This window comes from Geospiza fortis, unplaced genomic scaffold, assembly GCF_000277835.1.
Source record: "Geospiza fortis unplaced genomic scaffold, GeoFor_1.0 scaffold217, whole genome shotgun sequence".
Taxonomy (NCBI): Eukaryota; Metazoa; Chordata; class Aves; order Passeriformes; family Thraupidae; genus Geospiza; species Geospiza fortis.
Genome location: NW_005054392.1, coordinates 2,892,444 through 2,913,780, shown reverse-complemented (window position 1 = coordinate 2,913,780; position 21,337 = coordinate 2,892,444). Strand labels below are relative to the sequence as shown.

Genomic DNA, 21,337 nt, shown 5'->3' with positions numbered 1-21,337 from the left:
TCTAAAGTGGCGTCTCACAGAAGAAACTGGGAAGGACATGTAGACATTGAATAAAGTCCAGCAAGCTGGTAAAATGCAAATTCACTCTGTACATGGATAAATTGTTTGTGAACTGTTGCTGACCTGATATGGAAGTATTTTATTTACTCTACTGCATTGAATACCAAGTAGCAGGTTATTTAAACATCCACATCAAACATGGTTTGCAAAGTTTCAACGTAATCCTATATTTAAGCCTAGATTCTGCAGGGAATCTGGACTTTCTGCAGAATCTGGGAATCTGTGAATTCTGCAAGGAAAGTTGGCCTGACATTCATGAATTTTATTTCTCTCACCACAATTCAGAAGACTGTCCTGATATTTTTAAATCTCATGAAATTTGCCAACTGTATATCTGACAGGTGTAATTGCTGCTGCTGCTAAATTTATTTATTTTAGGTGGAAGATGGCAGGTACTGAAAGTCAGCACTTACACCCACACCAGTGTTGGAAAATGAAGTTAGATCAGCTCCATCTCAATGTTAATACACTGATCACTAAAAGCATGAAAATGTAAAGTAATGAAAATGCTTGAAAATGCTTAAAGTAACAAATCCATGTAATTAATTGACTTTTTTTTTGTTTCAGATTTTATGACAGATGCAAAGAAACCTCACTATGATGCCTTGCTTACCAGCAACATTGTGCCAATGTATCCTGAATTTAAAGGTATTTTATTTGTATGCCTATTTTATGTCCATAGTTAGATAGAAGACTGCTGGTGTTGTGCTGGCTTCCAAACCATGCATATGACCCCTGGTTCCTGGGAGAGAGGGGACATGAGATGGTTGGCTGAGAGAAAAAAAACATATTCCTGGTGAAAAAGAAGGATAACAGTGGTACTTCTCCTGGAAAATAAGAGATATCCTGTTTTGTAATGGAGTACTGTTCAATTCTTAATTGTAATTTAAAATATTATATAGGTTAGATGTGTTAGGACATGGTGCAGTGGATGCTGCCACCCAGTTGTATGCAACCTTTAACAACAGCAAACACCTGTAGAATTTGTTTTCCTAGCTTATCATGTCTGTCTATACTCCACTGAATACTCTGCAGAGTTGTATTACCAGCTTCTATTGTGAAGATTGTTTCCTGATTCCATTACTGTGTTTCAGTCTTATGGAACTACTTCCATCAACACCTCCTGCCTGAATATGCTGCAGCCAGGAATGGTGTCAATGTAGTCAGTGGTCCAGTGTTTGATTATGACTCTGATGGGCTCTATGATACCCCAGAGAAGTTGAAAAGGTGAGAACCTTTCACATTTGAATCCTTTGTTTCTTTCCTCCAATACTGCTCTGTTAGTAATTATCCTTCTTCAGAAAGACACGCAAAAGTTTAGAAAGAAGCAACAAGCCTGAAGAGAAAAATGTACTTTCAAAATGTGTCATCCTAAAACTGAAGGTAGAGTTTAAGAGAAGCTGTTGCATGTGGAATGATGTCTACCAGCCTGAAAACTTAGGACATTGCCATTGCCTCTAGGAGAGGACAAGGCAAGGGCTTATCCCTGGTGGCATGGTTGATACTTCCTGAGCTGGCAGTGTTTCTACTACAAGTTGTGGGTTACACCAGTTAGCAAAATTGGCTCAAGCTAGCAGGCAGAGAGGTTGCTGGACTTGGGCTGAACTCTTCATCACCTCTGGAGTTTTACACATTTTTATGGCAAATCAATTTGTTATACCTCATCAAACTTGTTATTTAGTCTACAAGCCAAACTTAATTTTCAAAAATAGTGGTTTGGAATTTTCCTTCCAGACCTAAGCTTTCCTTGGACAAAATAGGTAGATTGATAAAATTGAATATAGCTGAATGTTGTAATTTGATCTTTGTGCAAGTATTATTTGGTGGATTTACAGAGAGATCTTTTGTATTTCAGGTACCGTGGTAATTCAGAAGTTCTAGTTCCAACTCACTTCTTCATTGTGCTGACTAGCTGTAAAAATACTTCTGAAACTCCTCTGGAGTGTGGAGGGTCTCTAGATGCCTTGTCTTTCATTGTACCTCACAGAGAAGACAACAGTGAAAGCTGTGCAGTAAGTAGTCTGTTTGGCCCTCATAAACTTCTGAAGTCAGGCTGGAGCTTGTTTTGTTGGATATCAAAGGTTAAAGCCTTTGAACATGGTACAGTCTACATGCCCATCTTGAGAGCGAAGACAATATTTTTGCAAACAGAATTATGTCAAAGTCTGTGAATATGATCAAATAGGAAAGTAGATCTGTTCAGAGAGCAAAGCTTAGAGCTAGCAAAGTGGGGTAAGAGTATGCAGAGAGCATCAATATGATACGTAGAGAGACTTCTGTAATGCAACTATTCAGTCAACAGCTGAGAAGGATTAAGAGCTTCTAAGAGGAGTCACCCACAACAAAAGGTCAGTGCTAAGGTCAAATGCATTCCCAGAAGGAGAAGACACAGATGTCTCTGAAGACCACTGGTTGCTTCTAGTTCAGGTACCTTGGCATTGTGGTGAGAACACACATAACTGCACTCCATATACACCAGAAAAAAAGTGTGGAAAGTGTGTATACCAATCCTGCATCAAGGAATTAGAGTCAGACACAGCTCTCAGAATATTTTTATCATACTGATGGTAGATAAATTGCCATTCCCCATTGTCATGAACTGGCGCAGCTACAGGTTTTGTATACTTGAGGATGTAACAGCGAGAACTAAATTCAGACAAGCTTCTAACTATGTATAATTCTTGCACGCTCTGTTTGTGATGCTTGCTGACAGTTACTGATTTCTGCCTTTATAAAACATCAAAATGTCTTTTTTTAGTAGATTAAATGCATCTCAGGAGCAAAAAAAAGTTTTACAGCCCCTTTTTTTTCCTCTTCTGTCCCAACAGGATGGCAAGTCTGAGTCCATGTGGGTTGAAGAGAGGATGAAGTTTCATACATCTCGGATCAGAGATATAGAATTAATTACTGGACTCAGCTTCTATCAAGACAGAAAACAGCCAATATCTGACATTTTACAGTTAAAAACATATTTGCCAATTTTTGAGACAGTCTGATTTTTCCTATGGAATATTGTTATTCATGTCACAACTGATTTGTAAATAGACTTTTTTTAATTAACGAAACCTTTTTTTTAAAAAATAAGCTGGAACTTTTATTGAGAACTCTTGACCAAATTGCCAGTAGAGAGGAGAGTGGGTGCCATATTTGTATCTCAGGGACTCCTGATGGACTATGCTTGTGACACAGGATGGCAGCGCCTGTCATTCCCACTTGGATGTGGTGGAACCATGTCCATTGTCATGCTAACATCATTTGGTCATCATAGTCATAGACACGAACACAAATGTTATCTTTGATATGCACTGGAGAGGGAGAATTTTATAAAGCATAGTTTATGATCAGCATTCTACTTTCAAAATGCAGACAATTAGCAAATACAGTTCTGGGAAAGAACTACAGTCTTGATGACCATTGAAATCTCACAACACTCTTCTCACTCCAGTTTTCCTTGAAGTGTGAATTGCACTCTGAGCTTTGGGTGTCATAAAACAATGCAGCATTATGGTGCAGGAAGCTATACTGGGGTCAGTAGGACCAGTAACTAAACCTTCCCCCACGTGGAAGAGATGCCTGGCTACAGGAGTTCCGTGGGCTGGGAAGCCTTGGCATGTTGCTGCTCTCTGATGGCTCCAACACCGACAGAGAATTAGATGTGCAGTTCACGTGTTGTACATGCATCCTCGGAACAGGTGGGTGTAGGATGCATCAACTCACCTGTAAATGAGAAGAAATTATGTCAGGAATATGTCTGAGCTCCCAGAAGTAATTCTCTTACTTCAAGCTAAACTTAGATTTGCTGAAAAATTTTGCTTTATTGAAGTAAAGATGTGTTTCTCTGTTTGGTACATGTTTTTGTCAGCTGTGGTTTTGAAATCCCATTTTTGAATGCAGATGCTGTCAGAGATGCAAATTTTGAAGAAGCATGTAATGACCTTTCTTGGAAGCTTTTGGGCTACACAAACAGCTGCTACAGGCACTCAGGCATGTAGGAACTCGCTCCTTTTCCAGTACACATATTATCACCTTTGTAATTTTCCCACTCTCTAAAGCGGATGACCCAAAATTGGCTCTGTTATGTATAAAATTCAGCATAGCCAATTTCACATTTATCGTCTTCTCATTTAAAAAGGGGGAAATACATCACGCACAAGTATGTCAGAAGAATGAAGAGCCTGTAACTGAGCAGAGAGGCATTTGACCTTATAGCTTGGCCAGGACATGTTGAAGGCTGGATTCAGAGCCTGCTGAAGTCAGAGGAAGCTTTTCCATTAACTTCAGTTTGAGTGGGCTGAAGTTCTGGGACCATTTTTTCTTTTAACCAAGCGTATTTTCTTGATCTTATGTTACAAGCATGAATTTTTTTTCTCAAGTAGTTTCACTGTGTGAAATCTAAATGTGTTGTAGCAACCTCACATTATGATAGGACTGTGACAGCATTATTCAGTGTAACTGCTTTGTAATGTTGCTTGTGACCAATAAACCCATCAGAAGTACTATGCTGCTTGTGACCCTTTCTGTACCAAATGCTACCAACTGGTGCAGTTATAGAGCACAATTTCACTTTTTTCGGGGGGCAGGGGGAATGGGAGTTGCTTCATTCTTTGCTCCATAAATTGAAGATAATTTGTCCATCTGTAACATTAGTTATATTTATTGTTAGGAGAGGAAGTTAGGAAGAAAAATGGTCAAGGTATTTAGGTGTTTTTGTTGTTGTTGTTGTTGTTTGTTTTTTTTACAAATTGTACTGTCTCCTGAATACAAATAGGTATGTTGACATCTTAAGGTGATGCCAGTTTCCATTAAGAGGCAGGGCCAGCCTAGCTCCTGGATAAAAATGGAACCAGTGTGTCTTCAAGCATGTGACTTCTGGTTTGACCTTTGATTTTGGAATGGAGAGCAGTTGTGAAAGCTATTATGGTCATCAAGACAGGGCAGGAGCTAAGTGGGGTTTGGAATGTGTCTTTGCCAGAAATTGACAAGTCAAATTGACAATGAAGAGAGTTATTCTCATTTAATGTTAAATGTAAATATTTCTGCTTATTTAATTTCTTCTTTGATTTTTAAAGACATTTGTAATGGAGGTGTCAGAGCATATGAATAAATGCTGGTGCTAGTCCTGGTGTCCTGGGGCTAGTACTACCCCAGGATGACAGATACTAAGATGTCTTTTTGAAGCCTGATGGGACCCAAGAAGCATCCTACAGTCACCAGCAAACCCTGTTCAGAAAAGCTTTGACAGCTTCATTTGCCTGGATGTAAAATGTCTTCTGTTTCAGCTGGTGTATGGTGTCAGAGCTTGTCCTGGTTCCATCCAGGACAGGGTTAATTTTTGCAGTAGCCAGGGGAGGCATGGCCAGGACCATAAGGTTATTCCATAGCACCTCACACCACACACAGGGAGTGGGAGGGAGGTTGGGTTCCTTCCTGCTGGCTGGTGGTGGGGAGCAGTCACCTGCAGAATCACTCGCCTGTCTTCTGCAGTCTGTTACTAAAACTGTTGTTGTTACTGTTTGTTTACTTATCTCGTTGTTTTATCTCATCAGCAAATTGTTCTTACCTCAACCTGCGATCTAATTCTCCTCTCCATCCTGCTGCAGGGATGAGGGGAGAGGGGAGGGGGATCAGGAATGAGCGAGTGGCATGTGGTTTGGAGTGTTTCAGTGGGAACACTGAATTGGGGAATTCCATTCCTAAACCTAAAGCATTTTCAGTAGGTAAAGCTGAAAGATGACATGTGACATGGGTGTCAGTATTACTGAATGTAACTGCTTCTTTGCTGTGTAGTGTGGCCTTCTTTCAAGTGAAAAAGGCAGAGGAAGGGCAGACTTCAGCTCATTGGTCTGGATGTGCCTAGAAACGTGTCACAAGACATGTAGAGTTGTGCCTTGAGAGATTTTTAGGTGGTACAGACTTACATCACTGGTTTCTACCATCAGTAACTGAGAGGTAATTTGCTTGACTAATATGTTGGAGTTTCTTGCTCTTGTTTACCTCAGGATCTATCATGTTCAAAGAAAACAAACCAACATCTAACTGTCTGTATTTCAGACAGGACTGTTCTTGCAAATCTCTTCTCAAGGCATCCCGAATACACTAAACCACTGTGTCCAGCCTAGAGCACAACAGCTGTCTGCTAAAAGCACCTGCCAGAGGCTGCCCTGTGTCATCCGGTGAGTGGGTGGCCTGGGCTCCTGCCTTTCCTTAGTCTGAGCAGATTCAAAGTACAAAATTATCCCTTTAAATACAAGGTTATAAACCATACTCAGCAAGTTGGAAGGAGCTACCCATCTGCTGCATGGGAGGGCACCCACTTTTCCAGGAAAATGAGATTCATGGGGATCAGAAGTCAGAAAGAAATATAAAAGGAAGCCTCAATCTGTGACTCTGTGGTTAGGATGCTAATCTAAGAGGCAAAGATCTAATTTCTGACCTCCCTTTTTTCAAAGTCTGCTGCAAAGCTCAAGGTTGTTGCTGAGGAGGTACCTGTGCCAGAAGGAGTTGCCCAATGTACCATTCCAGAGTGGACCCTCGGGAATAAGAGCACCATGAGGAGCTTCTAGTGCTGCAGGGTCACAGGGCAGCTGCTGTAGTACTCTGTGCCCACAGCAGCACCACTAATGAGCTTGGGAAACCAGCCCAGGGCTCATGGTGAGCTCTATATTCAGCACTTTCACTGCTGGGCTGTGGTAAACTGTTTTTGCTCTTCTGAGGAGTTCAGGGGCAGAGTCAGTAAGAGTCCAGCAACTTACTAAAGCACAAGTTTCCAAATATTTGTGTTTGTTTGCTAGCAGCTGCAACATCTCCTACTTACCCTCGCATACCTTGCGGCAGTGTCTGGGAGGTGTTGGAGCACCATGCTGAGGTGGCTTGTGTACCATGCATGGTACGTCTGCCATAGTTCAGGAACCTCTGTATTACAGGAAACCAGTCCAGGTTTGGCATCCTGTGACTCAGACTCCCTGGAAAGGAATTGAGTCCTTTGCTGAACCACTGTGACTCACCACACCAGGCTTGAGCCTCAGGAAAGGCTGCTATGGAGACCATGGACAAACTTGGAATAATTATGGAAGCCTGGAAACAGATTTTAGAGGATACCATTGCAAATTATTGTATTCCTCTTCAGCCACAACATGTGTCAAATTTATGTTGCCATTTATTGCATGTTTAGTTCTCTCTATTTTTAATTTACTGAAATAAAACAAATACTGTGAGATGAAAGAGTTTTGAATCACCCCAAAACTCCAGACTGATCTACTGATCAGAAGACAGCAGAATTGCCTTTTGATCATATCCATAAGGCACGTAGGCTGACAGTCATAGAATCAGAATCATTCTGGTTGGATAAGACCTCTAAGGTCATCGAGTCCAGCCATTAACCCAGCTCTGCCAAGTCCACCATGAAACCATGTCACTAAGTGCCACATCCACACATCTCCTAAATCATTCCAAGGACAGTAACCACTTCTCTGAGCAGCCTATTCTGGTGCTTCACAAACCTTTTAGTGAGGAAATTTTTCTAATACTCAAAAACTCCCCTGGTGCAACTTCATGCTGTTTTCCTCTCGTCCTTTCACTTGTTACCTGGGGGAAAAGGCTGACCCCCACCTGGCTACACCTCATTTCAGGCAGTTGTAGAGAGTGATAAGGTCACCCTTGAGCCTCCTTTTCTCCAGGTTAAACAACCCCAGCTCACTCAGCCACTCCTCACAGGACCTGTGTTCCAGACCCTTCACCAGCTTAGTTGCCCTTCTTTAAACTCGCTCTTGCATCTCCGTGTCTTTCTTGTAGTGAGTGGCCCAGAACTGAACACAGGATTCTGGCCTTACCAGTTCTGATCACAGGGGAGATGATCCCTGCCCTGCTCCTCCTGGCCACACTATGGCTGATAGAAGCCAGGATGCTGTCAGCATTCTTGGCCACCTGGGCACAGCTGGCTCATGTTCAGCTGCTGTTGACCAGCACACCCAGGTGCTTTCCATCAGGCATCTTCCCAGGCACCCTGACCTAAACCTGAAGGGTTGCATAGGGTTGCTGTGACCCAGGTGCCAGATTCAGTACTCCACTGTATTGTTATTGGCCTTGGCCCATCAATCCAGCCTGTTCAGATCCCTCTGCAGAGCCTTCCTGCCCCTACAACAGATCAACATTCCCACCTAACTTGGTGTCATCTGTGAACTGACTGAGGGTGCACTTGCAAGTTATCAGTGAAGATGTTAAACAGAATGGTCCCAGTACTGAGTCTTGGAGAACACCATTCGTGACCAGCCACCAGCTAGGTGAAAATCCATTCACCACCACTCTCTGGACTCAGCCATCCACACAATTTTTTACCCAGCAAACTGTACACCCACCCACCCAAGCCATGAGCAGCCAGGTTTTCTGGGAGAATGCTGTGGGAAATGGTGTCAAAGGCTTACTAAAGTCTAGGTAAACAACATCCACACCTTTCATAAAAGGAGATTGGTCAAGCAGGATCTGCCTTTTTTAAGCCCATGCTGATTGGGATGATCCCTTGGTTGTCTTGTACATGTCATGTGATTGCATTCAAGATGATCTGCTCCATGACTTTCCCTGGAACCAAGGTCAGACTGATGGGTGTATAGTTCCCCATATCTCCTTCCAGCCCTTCCTGCAGATGTGTGTCACATTTGTTAACTTCCCATCTAGTTGTTATGAGTGTCTGCATTTGCAGCACTCGGGCAAAGCTTTAGCACCAGCCTCAGTCTGAAGCTTGACAGGGAATTTCTTTATGTCTCTTCAGATGTCTCTGCTGGAGGCCTCACCTTTGCCATCCTGCATCTGTGCCAGAGCTTTGAATTTCTCTGTGGCAGAAAACTTGCTGCTTGAGGGCGATGAATTAATTTTTAAATCTTGTGGCTTGGCTTCTAAGTCTTCTGCTGGCTGCAGAAGATGGCACAGTTTACTATAAAAAAAAATTATGCTCTTTGTCACAGTCCTTTAACTAGGTCTAAAGCTGTATTTAGTCTCTTTACATGAAGAAGGAAATGATGTAAGAAATTGATTCTGGTGTTCAAAATATATTGTTTACGGACATGTAGATACATTATACTTTGAATGAAAAGTGAACACAGATCATTTGCTGGTGATATCTGGCCCTCTTCTGGCCTGATCTGGAATAACATAATGATCTGTTAACACTGTAATTTTCCAAGGAAACATGGCCCCAGGACAGTAGAAATCCAGGCAAACCACCTGAAAATAATAGGCTCTTTATGAGGTACTTTCCATTCTTGTAATTAGCTAACACAACTAGTAGAATTTTTAGAGATGAGAGCATGGGGAAGCTTGAATTACTGAGGTGCAAATAATCAAAATTCTGCAGAAGAAGGTTATGCTATCATTCTCCATAACACCGAGGAAGTTTTACTTTCATATAAATTACTGTATATCCTGTTATGGATCATGCCAGTGGAACTTCCTTGTACAAGTGAGCTAAAATCATTTAAATTGCATGTTGCCATCTCCCACTGCTGGCTTCAACAGAGCAGAAGTGAATTGGGGCTCTGTATCAACCATTTAATTTCTTAATTTCAATTGTTCTTGTGAGGTCTTGGATAAATGGATTTCATCTTGGAGATTACATATTATAAACTAGGTTGTCCACAGCTTTCAAAAACCCCCAAGCAACCAAAAATAAGCCAAACAAAAAGAACCACCAAAAAACCCAAGAAGACTAAAGCACGACCTCAGACTCCCAGCCTCCATATGCTGCAAGCTCAGAACATATTGATGTCTTTTCAAATTCAGCACTAGGTTTTATGTACTTCCTTGACATGTAGCTTCCTTAAATACAGAAAGTATGGAGATTCCTACAACATCCACTATGACTCCTTCACAATGATAATTTGCCAAAAGATAGTGCATACCAAAATAAAGCTTCGGAAAAATGAAGAATTTTGTTATGAAAAACATGATGTTGAAACTGAAGTATTACAAGAAGAACCCCTACATGCCAGAAGAAGCCATATGGAATTTAGTATCAGAGTCCTCAAAAATTACAGAGCTGTACTTATTTCAGCAAGAGTGCAAGTGCTCCATTACTAAAAGAGCATCAAAAAAGGGCAATGTTTGGGTGTTGGAGGGAATAAGTCTATCAAAAAGAGCAAGCCCACAGCTTCCTTAAAGAGAAAAAGCAATAACCAAAAGGCTGTTTTGGCCCAAAGGACTTAGATAAACATGTGACAAAGAAACAATTTCCACTGTTAATAAGAGAAATTTTGAGTTGGTTGATGGCAAACACTTTCCTAAGGCCTTACCTTAGAAACAAGACATGCATTGATTTTAGCCTTCTCCTCAGAAGATTTTTTTTTTCAGATACATAATAGATAGCATATTTTGATGGTATAAGATGTGACACTTCATGAAGATAATGATTTTGTTGGAGTGTGTGTATAATAAAAATTTCAAAATCATCCTGAAAACAACTAGAACATCAGTGTTAAGACTGAATCACAATGCAAAATACATATATGGGGAATGTAGTGCTCAGAGGAGAAGTGAATGTGAATATGTTCTTAGACCTGTTTGGCTGAGCCAGTACCTTTTACATAAAAAAAGAAGCAGAAGGATTTCTGTGTAAAGCGAACTGTGTAAGCAAATGTTTGCGCAACCTGGGTTCTCAAAGCAGGAATATGAGAGCAGTACTTGTGCACAGGTAGTTACAGGATGTAACTCTTGGTAGGGATTTAGAAGCTGAAGAAATAGGTCAGTTAGGAGCAGGCTGATGGTGAGCACAAAATTGAGCTATCTACAAGACTGCCTCCTTTCCAAGGAGGGGGGTGACACTAGGAGACTGAAGAGATTTTTCTGACATCTGCCTGGCTGAGTGTACTCATACCTCAAGGCTTCTGTGTCCTGTGTTGGGCCTGAGATTCACTGAACATTTACAGTCAGGTTAGTTGAAAAAAACATTGAAAAAGGTCTGAAGACCTCTTGTTAAAAGTTTTTCACTTGGGGAAGATGATCTGAGGAAAGCCTCAGTTCTTTGCTCATGCAGATGAGGTGCAGAGTGCTGTTAAGGAGCAGAGTAAGGAAAGTAAATCTCAGGTGAATCTCTGTTTCCGAGTGGCTAAGAATGACCGGTCCATCACTGTTACTATTGACTATTGACTAAAGTTGTTATTCAAATGAGTTGTAGAAAACATATTAACTTCTGAAGGAAGAATATGGGCCTTACAAACATACACATTTCTTACCACGTTTTTGAGTCTCAGTAGTGTAGCAGTCCGTGTATCAGACCCCGCTCCACAATTCTGTTGGGCAGCTGACGCCTGCAGCAGACACAATCCAGAGAAACGGCACAGCAGCCCTCTGGCCCATTTGTACTTACAAATCCATTTCATATTAATGGGTCTCAAGTAGGGAGCTGGATCAGAGATTTTTTTACAGTAGGTTTGAGTTAGATCCAGAGTATCAGAGTCAAAGACCTATTTAGCAGACCAAATCTGCACAAAATGGATGTGATTCATTGTCTATGCATGTTGAAAAAGTCAGGAGGGAATTTCTTCCCTTTCAACAATTTAGCTCAAAAGCTTATTGTAACATAATTAGTCATCTGGAAAAAAAGATGTAATTACATAAGATAATTTTATGGTTTTCTGACAGATACCCAAAGCCTACATGTGAATCTGCATCTGCCTAAGGAGAAGAAGCCAGTTCTGCTCATCCTAAAACTTGAACCTTGGAGTGTTGATTAGTTTTTAAGAAGCATGCAAGATGAAAAGCAAGACAATTAAAACATACTCTCCTTTAATAAATAATCCCCTTTTTCTGTGTATTTTTCCAGGTACCTGCTGGTGAAAACTATTGTGATGTATTGTGACATATTATAGTGACTTGTTCCTTCAGGGTGGGTGCCACACACTTTGGGGGTTTCATTTTCTATATTTTCAATTTAGATAACAATGCTGCAATGATATCTAAGTAAAGCATGGTACTTGGGCAGAACTGTGTACTTGTTACTTTAATTCACTTTGGGAAAATAAGAAAGATTTCCTGTATTTCAAACAAGTCTATGTTTACATGACGTCACATCATTCCTGGTAACAAAATAGCATGAATTTTTTGAAGTGAGTAATCAAATACCTTCCACCAAAAAGAGCATGAGCTTGTTTAGCTTCATTCGTACGGAGGCAAAGTTTGTACCCGGAGCAAAAGGCGGCCGCAGAGCTGCCACGCGGTGTCAGTGTGATGCAGAGAAAGAGCCCGGTCTCGTTCCTCTGCTCCAGCCTGAAGTCTGGCAGAGACCGGGAACTGACAGGGTGTTTGTAGTAATTTGGTGTTTCAGGGGTTGATAGTCTGATAGGGGCTCACGTGGGGCATTAAGTGCTAGCTAGGACAAACATGGAATATATTTCTGTACTCCCTACGCTATCTATTAACAGCATCATTTACCAGAAATTATACGTGTCATAGTTGCCTCATCAATGAAGCCACTTTTATCTGAATGAATTAATGAAATAAAATGACAGACCAACTTTTGTCTACTCCTTGTTTTGGAAAAGCAGACGGACAAAATACAGGTGCCAGGGTTTCTTTATTTTCTGTCTAAAGGACGGGATGTTTTTGTGCAATCCTACTAGCCCACAACTTGTCCTGGTGTGGATGTACAGAGCAAAAAAATATTTGAAGACTGGTTCAATGAAGTCTAATAAATAATCTTAGAGAGATTTTAGGCATAACTGTAAACTATTTGGAAGAAGATCCTGCTGCCTCTCACAATAAGAAGTAACCGTACAGCACAAAGAGATTTTATCAGCCTTTTGCTTGTTTGTCTCTGATTTGTGTTGAGAGGGCCATTGTATTTGTCTGTGTGTGGTTGTTAACAAATATACATATTGTTTCTAATAAATTGTTTTATGATAAGCTCTGTGGAGAATGCCAAGCAGAAGCCAAAGAAAACATTACATAAATAGCCTCTAATTTGCTTTTCAACTGTATAAAATTAAAGCACTCATAAGGACAGAAGAGTCTTTCTTCATTTCTGCATGTAGAAAGTCCACTATTTCTTCACACAAAACTCAAGTTTTTACCCAGATAATCCTTGCACTCTTAAGGCTGGCTGTACTTACAAGATTTGCCATGCTTATTATATGCTTGCAGAAGTCAGAAAAGCCAGAACTAAAAATCCCCATTGTATACAGTTATCCAAAGGGTAACACAAGCATACTCACATCTGTAGAGTAGAATATTGCATAAGGTGACACATTTATATTAAAACTGCATCTTCATGAGAATAGCTAGATGATACAGGCAGCTACAATGGGGATGTCTGCGTGTGTAAGCGCTTGTGTGTGTGTAAGGTTAAACCTCACAGAATATACTTGCTCAAAATGTTTTCCACGTGGACGAGCTCTAAGTGAGGCACCCTCTTGTGAAGTGGGATAGCATTGCCAATTCTTCTCTAACAGCATTTCCTGGTGTCTGTAATCAAATGACTGTAAAATGGCACTTTCTAGAATGCTCTTTGGTACTCCTGTGAATCATAAGGATAAGCAGCAATGCTGTAGCACAGCAAGAAAAACCAAATGTTGCTTTCCCTTGAAAATACTGATCCCAGGTGACTTCTCACAGGCATTAGCCATGCTGGGACAGGCATTAGCCATGCTGGGATCCATTCAAGATCATAGGCTAGGGCATATTCTTATCTATGCAGTTCTTTCCAAGGTGACTACTTAGTGGCTGGGAGCTGTGGCTGGAAGAATCAATGGAAGGAAAGAAATATTTGCATTCTTTGTCATCATATGAAAATCCTTTGAGTCACAGATGAAGAAAAAAGTCAGCTGAGCAGATTCCCCCAGATGGGTAACTACAGCTAAGAGGCTGATGGGGAAGACCACTGAGAGACACTCATGGCAATTCCCAAGGTAAGATGAGCTGGCTTTTTTCATTAACTCCTAACACATTAGATTTCAGAATCTTGATTAACTTACTGATCTTGGACTTTTTAACTTCACAACAAGCTTAGAATTAGGACAGCACGTATAAATGGAAAAGGCCAAATATGACTTCTTACTTATTTACATTGCTCTGTTAATTAAAAAAAGGATACTTAACACCATATCACAGTGTATAAAGATTATATCAAGTACCTTCCCACATGTTACATTATCTACAGTTTGAATAATATTTCAGATCTAATTTGAATCCTTGTCCTTCTCTTTCATTTACCATATTCACTGGCTTATCGCTTCCCTAGTAGGTTGATACTAGGTTGTAATTTTTGCTGTTTGCAGAACACTGTTTTGTGCAGTTTGTGCTCCTGGAAGGGCTTATTGCCCAGCAAATGCTGCACGAGCCAGCCTGTGTCCTCCCAGGAGCCCTCCAAGGCACACAGTCCCATGCAGTTCCCCTAAAATTGTACAGCCTTAGGATTTTGGGTCACAGGTGGTCCAAACCAGTCTGACTGCAGTTTTTTGATTAGCTAGGCTGACCGGAGTCCTGAAAACTGGCTGAAAAGCTGGTTCTTAGCATTCAGCTCAGGAACAGGAAAACATATTTTGTAGCTGCTGAAAGCTGCTAAATACCTGCTTTTAATAGGTCTAATTTGAACCAACAAACATTTATTTGGATTGCACATTTCTTTCAGTGGCTCAATTAATGGGGCTGAGTAATGAATGGAGGCACCACTGGAATATATTAGCACTGCAGTACTGTGTTAGCAGCCTTTTGGTCCTGCTCAGGAGGCTGTAAAATGCTTTGTTCCTCACAACATAAACACCATTATACTCCTACCAGGGTTGAATTTACTTACCATTAGGCAAATGTATACAGTCCTGCAATTGGCACTGCCCCAATGACAGACAGGAGCTGAGGAATGCTGCTACAATATGCAGCCAGATGTTTCAGGGTGGGACATTTCAGAATGGGCCCACATTCACTACTCTGGGGATGTGGGCTTGGACTAGAACAGAGAAGATCTGACAAAGCCAGGGCAAGCACTAAGGACTGCAAACAGCTCTTCTCTGATGCAGCAGCAATGCTGAATTGTGCAGTGGAGATGGGACCTTAGTCATGCTTCTAAACTCTGTTCAAACACTAAATGTGTTGAAGGCTTTAGTACAGTTTGGGAACAGGTTCCTTGAAGAAATTCCTGGTATTTCCTGGTTCCAGGCAGGCTGAAAAACACTGTGAGAATGTAGTGGCTTTTGGTATGTCCATTTATGGACATGAATCAAAGGAACTGCAGGGAGGAAAAAAAGTGGAAAATGAGAGGAAAAATAAGTTAACTGAACTACTTCCTCTCTCAGATTCTTCTTGGGTTTTGGGCAAAGCCTTACAGTGGTATTTCATCCCAACTTCTCCTTGCTAACTACTTCCATATGTAGGCATAGTATAACATCAGTTAAAGCCACATTTAAGCACTGTTTTTAAAGAACTTGGGTTTTGGTGGTAGGATCCAAAGTCAGAATGGTTGAATTATTATATATTCAGGTAAAAATTACTGTTCCTTCTTATTTTTAATGTCCTTTTCAGTATAATGAAATGAGAGCTTTCTTCAAGTGCGAGGTCTGAAAAACTATGCTACATGAGAAAAATACAAACGATCTAGTAAAAAATATGCTATTTCTAGTGGTTTCCAAAAGTCAGTTTTCTCAGCTGAGTCTCCGTCTTTGTGAGACAAACAACTGGATACTGTTCAAAGACTTATTTGTTCCTGTGTGGTTGCAGATCATTAAAAGTGGCTCATTCTTGAAGACTTTTTTAACTAGTGTCTCTTGGATGTGTCTTAGCTCTGAGGAATCTGACAAATTTCCATCTGGAGAGTAGAGCCTATTTCATATGAAAGGGCTATAATCCCTGTCTGTTGTTCACATCTGTATTGTGTTAGAAAGCTAAGCTGCAAATCCATGCAAAAGTGTTACGGTACAAAAATCTGAAATACGATGGTTTAGAACTATTTCAAAGTATTTGATACTCTGATCTTCAGCCACCTTGAATTTCTGTTTAATATTTAATTGAATACCTTTTATCAAATTAGTATTGACTTTACAGTAATTCTTTACCAACTGTATTATTAATATAACTGGAGATACATTTAAAGGAGGTAGTAATTAGAATGAATATGCTTTCATATATGAATAAAATATTTTTAAAGTACAGTAGCAAACTTGCTCAATAGGATTTTCTGAGGATGCAAACAACCAAAAGCAGACTTTCAAAACAAGGTATTTTGAAGGGAACATGAACCAGTGCTCTCTCCCATGTAGAAAAGTGACTTTGGACTTTTGAACTCAGGTTTTTATTCTTCCATCTATGCATCTTAGGCACAAAGAATGAAATCAGGAAACTTCTTTACGGTTGAAAGGCCCACATTGTAGTCATCATTTAAGATGCCATAAATTCCACACAAGGGCTCCTTTTTCCTGGGATACCTTTGAAAGAAAGCCTTACAAACAGTATGATGCCTACCTATACCTCTAGGAGACCTTACAACAAAACATTTAAATTTCTTTACCTTCAGAGATAAAGCCTTCAGAGGTCTAACACCTGGGAAATGGTGTAAAACGTATGCTTCTGTGAGAAGACTATACCTGTTCCTGGAAAAAGGAATGGAATTCATTATAATGCATACCTGAGATTTATGATCCCTGATATGCTCAGGGGAGAGAAATAATGCTTAACAGATTTGCATATGTAGTGTACTCCCTTATTTTACTCCACAGTGGCAACAGCAAACCACTATCAAAATATTCTGACAGGATTCTTCTGTGCTCTGCTGGCCTGTGAAACAGTGCAATAATGTGTCAGATGGCAGGCAAGGCAGTTTCATCATCACCCAGTCTGGGAAAGGGCAGGCAGTGGTCCTGGGCTGCTTTGGGGGAACCCCATTGCAGGTGTCTTTCAGACAGCCCTTCCTCAACCAGAGCCCTGCTGCTGCTCTCTGACCCTCCAGCCTTGTTTGCCAGGCACAGCTGGATGACAGCGCCAGAGGAGGCCATAGCATTGTGTGGATTAGGTGTTGGAGATACAACCCACACTACAGAGAGCTGGGAGCAGAACATGAGTGAATCTTGTGGTCGTGAGGCTCACGGGAATGATGGTATTAGTAAATGTCATTCATTATAATATCTGATACTAACTGATAAAAGACTGCAGAGCAGAGCTGTTCATCAACACGCTTAAGCAGTGTCATAAGCACCCCATTTCTCACAGGAATTAATCCCAACCTGCCAGGTACATTGTGCTTCTTTCTGTTCTGCTAATCCTGAGAAATTCTATAGCGATGGTTATGAATGAAGTCCACATACATTCTGTCCTTTCTGGAACTAGAAATGAGAGTTTTCTTGTTATTTGGGGGTGGAGCCACAGTAGTGGTCAGGCAACCAGTCCTCAGTGTTGTACGAGTGTTTGAAGCGTTTCCAGGGTGAGCTGACTGGCTGCACAATATTCATAATCTGAAAAAAAAACATTGAGGAAAAAATGCTGGAGAGTCTCAGGGAGCATAAGAGCCAGAGGCTACCCAAAAGTATTTTGTATGGGACATAGAAAGCCACTTCCTCATGCCAGGAGAATTCCTTTTATTTTTCAGAGGAAGGGAAAATGCTTCTGTGTCCTTGAGCAAAGCCTGGTGAAGCCATTGGCAAGACTCCCATTGACTTCCCATTAGTTTAGGGCTCTGTTGTTCATCATTAGTCAAAGCTGGTGTTACACTGATTTGCTGCTAATGCTAGCTGAAATCAATGGGATTGGAAGGTGCTCAGGAAGGATGGACATTTTTGTAAGCTAACACTCTTTCAGCACCAGGAAATTCCAGATTGAACTTGTTTGCCTGAAAAGGATTCTTGTTGGAGAGCATGTTTTTTTCTGAAAACAAGAACTAATGCTTCTAGTGCAAAGGTTAATTTTGAATTCAAAGAATCTCCTTGTCTTAATAAAGGGACAAAAAAAGTCTGTTATTGATGTAGGTCCCAGCACAGGACTGAAACTTTTCTTTTAGCTTCAGGGGGATGAGGGACTTGACTCACAACTGTCCTCACAAATAGTTCTTGCTTATCTAAGAAGAATGTTTGGACCATTATCAAAATGTGTAACTCTTACAATACTTCTCATCTGTGGCCCTGCAGGAGTTTGAACCCATGGACACTTTACACAGAACTGTCACATGTAATGGTTTGGCCTTGTCAGCAAGCAGGAATATAATCTGCATAATTGCCACCAGAGTTCAGTGCTCTGTCATACCACACTTAGGTGTTAATTCAAGTAAAGCTACATCTAAATTAGCCCTACACTGCATGAAGGTAAACCAGAAGTTTTTTAGAGGTCCCTTCCATCCTGTCGTATTCTGTGATTTTTATGATACCATTCATCAGCTATTCCCTGAGAATTGCCCCAAATTTTGGACTTCTGGATTTGAGTCTAGAGTCAAGAACCACTTCAATGCTTTTAGTAATTAAAATATTTTCTTTGCCTTAGTTGAAAACAAATCTTAACCAGTGGAAGGTCTCAATGAAACTAAGCATGTTGTGTGGTGTATTACAGTAGCAGTTGAATTCCATGGTGACCAGCTGACTCCTTTTGAACTACATGTGATGCATGAGGAGACCTGTTGCACTTTCTAATGCCATACTGGGCTTGGCAAAGCAAGCCTGGCCCTTCCCTAAATTCAGAATTCTAAATTCAGAAGAGTAACAAAATACAGTTGGTTCACTAGTAACAGAATAAGTAAATCTTTAGCTTATTCATAAGTGTATGTGATTCTGGAGAAAGAACCCACCACACATTACTTGATTTTCATCTAGTGAAAAGGCAACACCTTTAGAAACATGAAAAGGAACAGTGGAGAGTAAAAGTAAATGAAATACCAAGCCATTTATATAAAAAATATAAATACTTTATTTTCAACTAAAAAGGTGCAAACATGTAACTTTTGGTCACACTTCTCAACAAATAAACTGTCCAAAAAGAGCCATAGTCAAAGAAAGAAACAAATGCTCAAGTGGAAAGACTGATGAGCTACAGAACAGCCATTTCTCTTAAAGCCACTTGTCTTATAAAGTAGTAAGTAAACGTATTTTGCCAGACGAATGCTTTGTAACATTACAGGCACCTCAGCTTCATCTTGACCTCAACTCACCATTTGGCCCTATCTGAACAATTTCCACTAGAGTATCTATTTCATGCTTTGAATGCATTGTCAAACAAGCTTTAAATCTTACCTATCTTGTTCCAAAAAAGAAGGCTATCATTGAACTTTCAAAGCATTAAACAAAAGCACAAAACTTTAAATTAATTTAGATAACTGTACAAATATATATACACACAGTATTTACAATATTCATAAAAAGTAGCTTGTGACAGGTAAATTAACTGCCACAAGCTGTCCAGTCTAATTGACATGATTCTGATTCTTGTTGGCCAAGCCATCTGAATCAGAGTGTCAGAGCTGAAACATTAATGTCCTGACTAACAGAACACCTACTTAGCACTTTGCTGGGTGTTTGCATTCCAGCTGTTGCTGTCTCTAAGCCAGCGCCAGCAAACATGCTAATGGTCTCTTCTCAATTGCACTACTAGATGAAGCACGCTGTACCACATTAAGGGAACATTTGCTTGAATCTGCTTTTCCTGCCTGTTTCCCTTAACCCCATCACACCACCTCAGGAACATGTTCTGAAGCTGTGTCTCGCTGTGGTCCCACTGTCCGTTTTACGTTCTTCTTCAAATCACCATTTGGGGTCAGTAGAAAAATTGTCTTAAGTCACATGGAACAGTTTTTTGAAATTAAAAAAAACTGATTTAAATACCTTGTGCTATTGAATCATGTTTACAAAATGAGATGCAAATCAGTTCAAGTTGAGAATGCATTTAGCGTCTCCTTCTGGCTTTACGCCATGTCTCCATACATCTTTCTGTAGTACAGAGACTCAAAGATATCATTGTCTCCAGGGCAGTTGTAGTGGCACGCGCAGGTCTTGATGAACATCATTTTCCTTTTCATGATCTCCCCATCAGGGCACTTGAACTCCACAGGGAGGGTGGCTGTTCTGTGGGGTGTGCAGCAGCGCCCGTCAGTGCAAACACCACAGAACTTAGCTCTGTAGGTCTTCACGCTGGTGCAGCCAGACAGCTCAAACTTGACAGGCTTGGAGATTTTGGGGGTGCGAATGCACTTTTTGCCTTTCTGTCAGGATAGAAGTGAATACAAGATGCTTAGAAGGTAGGCTTTCACAAAGCACACTAAGCTTGCAAGTTAGTGGTGAGCAGCTGTGCTAATCCTTACTGTGTTATCATTAGGCAAGATTGTCTTATATAGTGCCATAACACAGCATGAGAAGAAAACTAAGGACACTTAACTGTAAATAGTGATCACCACTAGGGTAAAACTCAAATTTCCAAGTAAACCACTTGAAACTGACTACCTGTCAGCTCTGCACTTTTGTTCACTGTCCTTTTGCTAGTGGATGGAAGCAACCTAGTGCAGCATACAAAAAGATAATAATATTTACCTTGATGTTCTCCTCCAGGTCTGCTTCACAAGGTCTGACCATGCAGAGTCTACTCTGTTTCTCCAGTCTGCAGAAGGCATTATCATTGGTGACCCTGGTAGAGATACCCATGCCACAGGTCTTGGAGCAAGCACTCCATTCTGTGGTCTGTACCAGGCAGTTGGCGCGCATCATTGTTGGGTCTGGACCATAAGTGTCCTCCAGTCTGTAAGCTGCAGGAGACAGAAAACCAAAATGAGACCACTGCCTGACCTCAGCCCTCTAAACACTCCTTCCTTTTCCTGAGAAATTCAGGCAGCTAAAATCCGTGGGGTGATTCCACTAACTGCAGCCCTCCAGCCTCTGCCCTGCGTCCCCCTAGTCCACTGCCTTCAGCCTCCATCATGCAGGGTGTCCCCTCCCCCGGCTGCCATCTGCAGAGAGCCCCCCACTCACCGGCAAGCGCAGGTCCCACGGCAGTCTGCTCTTTGGCCTCATCGCAGACCCACTCCTCGCAGCACTTGCCAGGGAGCTTCACCCGGCGCGGGTAGGGGCAGTCGGGGCTGGGCAGGCGGACGTCCATGCTGCAGAGGGGCACGCAGCCCACCGCGCCGTCCAGGCAGGTGCACTGGTACTTGCAGCTGCTCTGGAAGGACTCTCCGCTCCGGTACACCATGCCGCTGAACACGCACGGGGCGCCGTCCCGAGCTGCGAGGGGCAGGAGGCAGAGCGTGAGTCTCGGAGGTTCCCACTTTCCTCGCTCCCTGCCCGGCAGGACCCTGTTCCCGTTCCCGCGGCAGCCCCGGCCCCCCCCCACCGGTGCCGAC

At 41.5% G+C, this 21,337-nt stretch overlaps 2 protein-coding genes across 2 annotated transcripts in view; one reads left to right on the top strand and one right to left on the bottom strand.

Moving 5' to 3' along the window:
- Positions 1-4,541, top strand: part of ENPP1 (ectonucleotide pyrophosphatase/phosphodiesterase 1) — a gene marked incomplete at its 5' end in the record, with an annotated part of 55,135 nt that extends 50,594 nt beyond the window's left edge. The window contains 4 exons of the mRNA XM_031060847.1: positions 628-708; positions 1,155-1,287; positions 1,916-2,072; positions 2,889-4,541. Of these exons, the coding sequence (XP_030916707.1) occupies positions 628-708; positions 1,155-1,287; positions 1,916-2,072; positions 2,889-3,056 (539 nt within the window). The remainder of the gene's footprint in view (positions 1-627; positions 709-1,154; positions 1,288-1,915; positions 2,073-2,888) is intronic.
- Positions 4,542-18,894: 14,353 nt separating this feature from the next.
- Positions 18,895-21,212, bottom strand: CCN2 (cellular communication network factor 2). The gene is made up of 3 exons (XM_031060852.1): positions 20,967-21,212; positions 20,532-20,743; positions 18,895-20,206 (listed from the first exon to the last, which is right to left on the bottom strand). Exons 1-3 carry the CDS (start codon positions 21,184-21,186, stop codon positions 19,910-19,912), a joined length of 729 nt encoding a protein of 242 aa, XP_030916712.1. The 5' UTR covers positions 21,187-21,212; the 3' UTR covers positions 18,895-19,909.
- Positions 21,213-21,337: the final 125 nt, after the last annotated feature.